Source organism: Hippocampus comes, unplaced genomic scaffold (genome assembly GCF_001891065.2).
Source record: "Hippocampus comes isolate QL1 unplaced genomic scaffold, H_comes_QL1_v1.1 scaffold35, whole genome shotgun sequence".
NCBI classification, from domain to species: domain Eukaryota; kingdom Metazoa; phylum Chordata; class Actinopteri; order Syngnathiformes; family Syngnathidae; genus Hippocampus; species Hippocampus comes.
In genome coordinates, this window is record NW_017805279.1 from 1,106,731 (window position 1) to 1,115,019 (window position 8,289).

At 43.6% G+C, this 8,289-nt stretch overlaps 1 protein-coding gene across 1 annotated transcript; it reads right to left on the reverse strand.

Annotated features, from left to right (window-relative positions):
- Positions 1 to 475: 475 nt before the first annotated feature.
- Positions 476 to 7,860, reverse strand: LOC109516322 (exostosin-1b-like; the record flags this gene model as incomplete). The annotated part of the gene is made up of 3 exons (XM_019870784.1): positions 476 to 4,064; positions 6,436 to 6,607; positions 7,651 to 7,860. Coding segments are annotated over 3 exons (568 nt in total), but the record flags the coding sequence as incomplete, so codon positions are not given.
- Between the last annotated feature and the right edge of the window lie 429 nt (positions 7,861 to 8,289).

Consider the following 8,289-nt stretch of genomic DNA (forward strand, 5'->3'; position numbering starts at 1 on the left):
AAAAGATTTTTAGCGGACTGTAGACTTATATTTTGTACTGCTAGTGTTCTCACTTCCGTCTGTCCCATCTCTTTTGAGATTTCTGCCCGACTCCAATAAAGATCTCTCAAAGTATAAATAACCACAGAGGGAGTATATAAAACTCCCCTGGTGCGCTGAAAAACTGCTCTGACATATAAAAAAAAAAAAAACAAACACAAAAAAAAAAGGCATCATCCATTCTGCAAGAAAAAATGGTCCATCTCCACTTAACTACAGTTAAAGTTTTTATGTCGGTGACAGTTAAACCTTAGACCTGAAGGTAATTCCAAATAAAATTCCCAGATAACCTTTCAGACCGTGAGGGGGCGGGACACCAAAAGCGCACGCGTGGAAGTCGGGCGAGTGAAGCAGCAAGACACAGGCGTCGTCAAATGAGTTTCTTTTATTTATAAATCATCCTTACAAAAATCATCATGAGTCTATCTCATTTTGCGACCCTCTATAAAAGTCTTTTACATAATAGGAGGAGGAGGGGGAGAGGAGAAGGCATCGGGACAGCCGCGCGCTTTGACCTCACGTTATCAGCTTCTGGCGGATCGCGCCATCGCGGTCGGCGATGATAAATAATCCGAAACATGGTTGGGTCATGGTAGTGGTGTGCAAACACAACAGGAGGAAGGGTGGGGGTGTGGGTTGGGGGGGGTCGGTGACATGACAGCGACATGACAGCAGACGCTCCTCGGCAGTGCAAGAACTCGCGTTCACAAAAGGCACAAATGAAGACAAACGCCAATAGTCTGGCATGTTTTTTTTTTTTTGTGGGGTGGGGGAGGATTTGGATGGACCCTCCCTTCCACCAAGCATCGAAGATGCATTTTCTAACGCAGCACGAGTGCGTCGTCGACAAACTTTTACTGCTTCTCATTCTCCGCCCTAATTTGTGAATTGGGGCTTTTTGCAATTTGACTCCCGCCGAGAGACAAGATGGCCGCACCCCGATCCAATTTAAGATCAATGGCGTATGTGATCGTCAATGTTAAAACCTCTTCCAAATGTTGCACGTTTGTACAGGCGGGACGCCAGTGGATGTTTCCCAGAGGGTAAAAAAATCAAAACAAAAATCAAAGAAAAAAACAAAACAAAACTTTGTCGAGTGAAACTTAAGCCAGGTGGTGTTATTGGCGTGTGAACATGAAACTGAATAAATACTTTTAACTCCCCTTAGCAATGCAGGCTCATCCGAACATGACACCTTATAGTCTAAACAGTCCTGTTTACAGAAAAAATAAATATGTTAATGTACAGTGCAGGGAATTATTGGCAGAGTTGCAGGATATGCGTTTTTTTCGGGGGAATCCGTGACAATTACTCAACCAATAAGACATTTTTTTTAAAAGGCTCAAAGTGGATTTAAGACAAATGAGAAACGGATGCTTTAAAAAAAAAAAAAAAAAAAAAAAGTGCTGTCAATGAAACCTTCTGCCACCAACAAATCTCATTCAAAGCAACAGGACCAGAAGGGAATACTGAGCGAGAGAGAAAATGTCATGCAGCAAAAAGAGGCGTCAACTACAAATGCAAACATTTGTACAGTGGAACCTCAAAATTCCAATTCATTGTAAAATTTAGAAACTGGCAAAAAACAAAACAAAAAAAAAACCCTTGTGACAGGTCGCCATGATTAATCCATCCGTGCATCCATTTTCTAATTATCCTCACGAGGGTCGCGGGTGCGTGCTGGAGCCTATCCCAGCTGTCTTCGGGCAGTAGGCGGGGTACACCGCGAACTGGTTGCCAGCCAATCGCAGGGTACACAGAGACATAAAACCATTCGTGCTCGCACTTAAGGACAATTTAGAGCAGGGATGCCCAATACGTCGATGGTGATCGACCGGTAGCTCACCAAATGGTCCCAAGTCACTTGCGGCTTGCGATCAGAGCAATCGTGCTTTATCTTTTTGTTGTCGTGATTGTTCTCATTCAGAGTTTGTTTCATGTACAATTCAGAGAGGGCACTGGCGAAGAAAGGCAATCCGGAGGGCCGAGAGAAGCTTTTGAAAACGCTACACGTGAGCTACGACCGTTAACACGCCGCAAAAAGTGCGTCCCGCGCCTCCGCCTCAGGTCTCGACTACGGTAGGCGGTGATTTCCTTTTCACAATCTCGCAAAGTTTTGTGTCGACTTTATTTTTCTGTTTCGTTCATCTTAGGGGCTGTTATGGCTGCTGCTCATCATGGCGCGCGTGCCGGTAACAGGTCGATCGTGGCAGGTTGGTAGACCTCGAGTAACTTTTAGCCAGCCTCCACTACCTTAAACTTTTATCCGATATTTTTCAATACTAAATCCTGCGCCCTCTGGGAGCAGCTTGGTAGCAAGCAACTACGTTGAGGGGAGGAGTTTCGTTTCGTAATCAGCTTGTGTCATCTGTCGGAAATTACAGCGCGTTTTGGGTCAGCGTCAAATGGCGTGCGGATTTTTCATTCGCTCTCCTTTTTTTAAGATAAAATGGCAGTGGCCCAACGGTCGTTAAAACGTTCTGACGTAGCATAAGTCTTTTGATTTCCATTGGGAAGGCGTTAAGGTTCCACTGTACTTGAACTTGCGCTTGATTTAGCTCCTATTTGCTTTTGCGTTTGATGTGACAGTGTTGCGATTACACTCGATCGCGTCAGCATGACCTCATCATGGCACTGTTGCATTTTTTTTTTAACTAACAGCAAAATGAAAAAAAAAATGGCAGTGAGTGATTCACAGCTTTGGCTGAATGCGAGCTCGACAGATAGGCCGCGAAAAGCACGTTTCATTCATTCAAGTGTCCGAGCGGACTTCCGATCTCGTCGCTCGAAAATGATCAACTCAAGAGCGGCTGCCGATGAAGTTGCAAACCGTTGGCCTGTTTGATGTCGGTACATAATCAACGTTGTGGATCGATGCCGCTAATGCTAATTCTAAATTTTAAAGGTGCAACTCGGCCTCGTCAAATTAATCCAGGCAGCGACAAGGTGCAATAAATAATTCTGAAGGCAGACCTGATGTCAACATGGCACGCTCAGGAAATGACACCGATGGCCCGGCAAGGATGCCGTTTACATTTCAGGCCAACGGAGCAGGATGCGAATGGCAGTTGAACATTTCGTGTTTTACTCCGGTTCTCCCAAAATGTTCATTTTTTTGCTCATCTGCGAAGAACGAGGCAAATGAGTTTCGACTTAGAGTTGGATGTGCCATCTCTCACACAGCCTCTCACACACTCACTCTGAGAAAATTAAAACACAATTACACTGATGAGCGAGGGGACAATTAGCTCAGAAATAAATGAAACAGACTAGAAAAGCAAAACAAAACAAAACAGAGACTTTGGGTCGTTAATGGCGGGGAACATGAGGAAATGTCATTTCTTGTCATTCTGATTGGGATATAGCACGTTAATGTCCGTAAAAGCAAAAAAACGATTCTCTGAATTCCAACCCTCTCCGTGACAGCTGATTGGTCAAAAAAATCAAATCAGGCGATAAAGCAGTGTTGGGGGCGGCGGGATTGTAGTAGGGTCAGGGTGAGAGTACGTCCGGTCATCGTGTCCTGATGGATTGCTTGGGGTGGGGCGGGGTTTGCGGCGGGCAGTGTTATCAGAAATGCCCCCCTCCCCCTCGACATCCAGAAACTTCTCTTATGCGGACCTGCTGGGCGAGCAGGACAGTCAGTGTCATCCACCCAAAAAAAAAAAAAAAAAAAAAAAAATTCTATCCAAGAGTTGTTGTCAGCAGTATGTGCAAACCACTGTTCCTTATCTCCATATTCTTCTCAGCGTTTGTTCACATCAGCAACACGGCGGAGCGTCATCGCTTCCCCGCCCCCTGCCCTCACGCCTCCCCCGGCGTAGGGGGTGCTGGTCCTGTCAGAGCCTCTCGATGTCCCTGTATTTCTTGCGAAGGATGGACACCTGGTCCTTGAAAAGGACCGGATCCAGTCTCATCTGGGAGCGGATCAGCGGCATGACGCCAAACCAGCTGGCAAACTTGTTCATGCACGTCTGCCGTTGAGCGAAGTGGTCCGGGTCGGCCCAGCGAGATGCCCTCGAAGACTAAGGAGGGGGGGGAAGCAAAGCGGTCGAATTAACGCTCATGAGTAACAAACATGCTTTTTTTCCCCAAGTCTAACATTGCATGGTCACACTCTAAATGCTTTACGATACACGGTCATCTGAAAAAAACGGATGTAAAATCTTGACGTGTTTTTTTAAGTCACCTTACTTCATTATACATTTTATTATATTACTATTAAATGATACACTATACTTTTTTTTATCGACCATGTATAGTAAGGCCTTTTTTCAACGACCATTTAAATGAAGGCATTTTTTTAAAACGACTGTGTATAGTAAGGCTTTTCTTTTTTAAACGACCATGTTTAGTAAGGCTTTTTTTTTGAAACAACCATGTATAGTAAGGCGTTTTTAGCCGAAAAAACGACCATGTATAGTCAGGCGTTTTTAGCCGAAAAAAACGACCATGTATAGTCAGGCGTTTTTCGCCGAAAAAAACGACCATGTATAGTAAGGCGTTTTCAGCCAAAAAAACGACCGTTTTTAACCGAAAATGACGACCATGTCTAGTAAGGCGTTTTTCGCCGAAAAAAATGAGTTTTTGGCCGAAAAGGACGACTATGTATCGTAAGGCGTTTTTAGACGAAAAAAACGACCATGTACAGTAAGGCGTTTTTAGCCGAAAAAAAAAACGACCATGTATAGTGAGGTGTTTTTAGCCGAAAAAAACGACCATGTATAGTAACGCGTTTTTAGCCGAAAAAAACGACCATGTATAGTCAGGCGTTTTTCGCCGAAAAAAACGACCATGTATAGTAAGGCGTTTTCAGCCAAAAAAACGACCGTTTTTAACCGAAAATGACGACCATGTCTAGTAAGGCGTTTTTCGCCGAAAAAAATGAGTTTTTGGCCGAAAAGGACGACTATGTATCGTAAGGCGTTTTTAGACGAAAAAAACGACCATGTACAGTAAGGCGTTTTTAGCCGAAAAAAAAAACGACCATGTATAGTGAGGTGTTTTTAGCCGAAAAAAACGACCATGTATAGTAACGCGTTTTTAGCCGAAAAAAACGACCATGTATAGTCAGGCGTTTTTCGCCGAAAAAAACGACCATGTATAGTAAGGCGTTTTCAGCCAAAAAAACGACCGTTTTTAACCGAAAATGACGACCATGTCTAGTAAGGCGTTTTTCGCCGAAAAAAATGAGTTTTTGGCCGAAAAGGACGACTATGTATCGTAAGGCGTTTTTAGACGAAAAAAACGACCATGTACAGTAAGGCGTTTTTAGCCGAAAAAAAAAACGACCATGTATAGTGAGGTGTTTTTAGCCGAAAAAAACGACCATGTATAGTAACGCGTTTTTAGCCGAAAAAAACGACCATGTATAGTCAGGCGTTTTTCGCCGAAAAAAACGACCATGTATAGTAAGGCGTTTTCAGCCAAAAAAACGACCGTTTTTAACCGAAAATGACGACCATGTCTAGTAAGGCGTTTTTCGCCGAAAAAAATGAGTTTTTGGCCGAAAAGGACGACTATGTATCGTAAGGCGTTTTTAGACGAAAAAAACGACCATGTACAGTAAGGCGTTTTTAGCCGAAAAAAAAAACGACCATGTATAGTGAGGTGTTTTTAGCCGAAAAAAACGACCATGTATAGTAACGCGTTTTTAGCCGAAAAAAACGACCATGTATAGTCAGGCGTTTTTCGCCGAAAAAAACGACCATGTATAGTAAGGCGTTTTCAGCCAAAAAAACGACCGTTTTTAACCGAAAATGACGACCATGTCTAGTAAGGCGTTTTTCGCCGAAAAAAATGAGTTTTTGGCCGAAAAGGACGACTATGTATCGTAAGGCGTTTTTAGACGAAAAAAACGACCATGTACAGTAAGGCGTTTTTAGCCGAAAAAAAAAACGACCATGTATAGTGAGGTGTTTTTAGCCGAAAAAAACGACCATGTATAGTAACGCGTTTTTAGCCGAAAAAAACGACCATGTATAGTCAGGCGTTTTTCGCCGAAAAAAACGACCATGTATAGTAAGGCGTTTTTAGCCGAAAAAACGACCATGTATAGTCAGGCGTTTTTAGCCGAAAAAAACGACCATGTATAGTAAGGCGTTTTCAGCCAAAAAAAACGACCGTTTTTAACCGAAAATGACGACCATGTCTAGTAAGGCGTTTTTCGCCGAAAAAAATGAGTTTTTGGCCGAAAATGACGACTATGTATCGTAAGGCGTTTTTAGCCGAAAAAAACGACCATGTACAGTAAGGCGTTTTTAGCCGAAAAAAAAAACGACCATGTATAGTAGGCCGTTTTTAACTGGAAAAAAAAAACAACCATGTCTCGCAAGGCATTAAAAACAAAAACAAAGTTACACCAAACCAAATATGGGAGATGTGCTGCAGCCTCACCTGTCCCATCATGGTCTCCTTGTACTGTTTCTTCTGGGTGACCTTAATCGGCGGGAGCTTGGTGACGGCCGAGACCAGGAAGTTCATCAGGATGTCCTCACAGTTGGCCAGCGTGTCCACCATACTCTTCAGACTCGAGGGCAGGTAGTTGGTGTACAGGTAGTGGTAATACCTGCAAGACACGGCACAACGGCGTCTCACCCGTGAGCTTTTGCCTCACTCAACGCCTTTGCAACAGACACCGAAGACTGTTTACGTTGTCCCTCTTTTCCAAAATATTCATAACAATGAAATGCAAGGGCAATTTTGGTGTATCTAATAAAACACTGAGGTGATTATAGATTCATAAGATTTTCGCCGCTGTAATGGTCCTCTGAGGAAATCATAATGCGGCCCGTGATGAAAATGGATTTGACACCCCTGCCGTGCTTGGTTCAATCAAGGTGCACTAAAGACAAAGCAAGCAAAAAAAGGGGGAGATGGGGGGAAAGGAAAAGAAGCTTGAATTAAATTATGCAAATGATGTGAAAATGATGCTCAAAATATTGACAAATCCGAGCGGTGTGCAAATGAAATGAGCAATGGCGTTAACAATACGAGACAATAAAGACGCAACAAATTCTGCTTGTGTGTTTTATTTATGTCGACCGTGAGCTGTTTTGCATCCCTTGCTTCGCTTCAGGACGACGAGAGGATGATACAGTGCAGTTTTACGGCCCTACTTTGCAAGTTTTGACTGCGTAAACAATGATTTGTTTCGAAAAAGCTGTCATTTGACATTTGACTTGATCACGTGTCACCGGCCTGCAGACGACCAACACTTGTCAATCACGCGGCTGTTTTTTTTTCCACCCATGCAATAAAGCCGAGAGAGACGAGAAGAAAGACATTGTCATCATTTTCATCGGCCCTCTGTTGATATCGTAATTGCAACTAGCGTCTTGTCACTCTATTTCAGCCCACTTCATTTTTCCAGGTTGTGGATTCAGTGACGTGGGACGGCGGCTGATTCGGCAACTTCCAGGAAGGCTATTTGCCTGCCTTCCAGATTTATGGTCAGATCTCATCACAGCTTGGTGAAGCCATACCGACTCTGACATGGAAGCAATAATGTTGAAACCGTGGCGGTGAAATATGTGCTTCAGGTACAATGAGGGATTCTTTCAGAGATGGGATTACAGTGACCCGAGGGAATAAAATTGCGGCGCGCCGCACCTGTGGTAGATGGCGGCGCCGGTCAGCACCATCGAGTAGTCATTGGTCCACTTGGAGGTGTAACCCCAGCGCTCCTTGTTGCCGTCCCAGAAGTGGCTGCGTGCCGGATAGCCGACGATTCGCTCGGGAAAACTCTGCCACACGGTGAAGGCAAAATCCACCTGGACACGGACGATGTTGTTGGAATGCAATAAAAATGCCGATAATGAACTATTTCGTTGCAATGAAGTGGAAACTTTTTTTTTTCAGTGCTCAGTGTATTTCTCAACCAAATTCACACGCATCTGGGAATATATTTTTGGATACCTCATTGAAAATAAAAAATACAAACGGGTTTGACAACAGGTGTCGACTGCGCATGAAAACATAAGTTAGAGCGAGCAGCCTTTTTTCTTGGCGGTCATCAAAAATGTTGAAATCAACTTAATCTTCTTTGTAGTTTCCAGCATTCTGGATGCCTTGTGGCACCATGCTGCCTCTTACAGGTCCGCCTTGGTACTGCACCACACTCCGCTTGTCAATGAAATAAAAAGATGTTCAAATCTGGAACCACAGAGTTTTCCCCTGACAAAAATGGCCATGAAAAAAAACAAAAAAACAAAAGTCTGACTACACTTAGTCATGAAAAAAAAAAAAAAC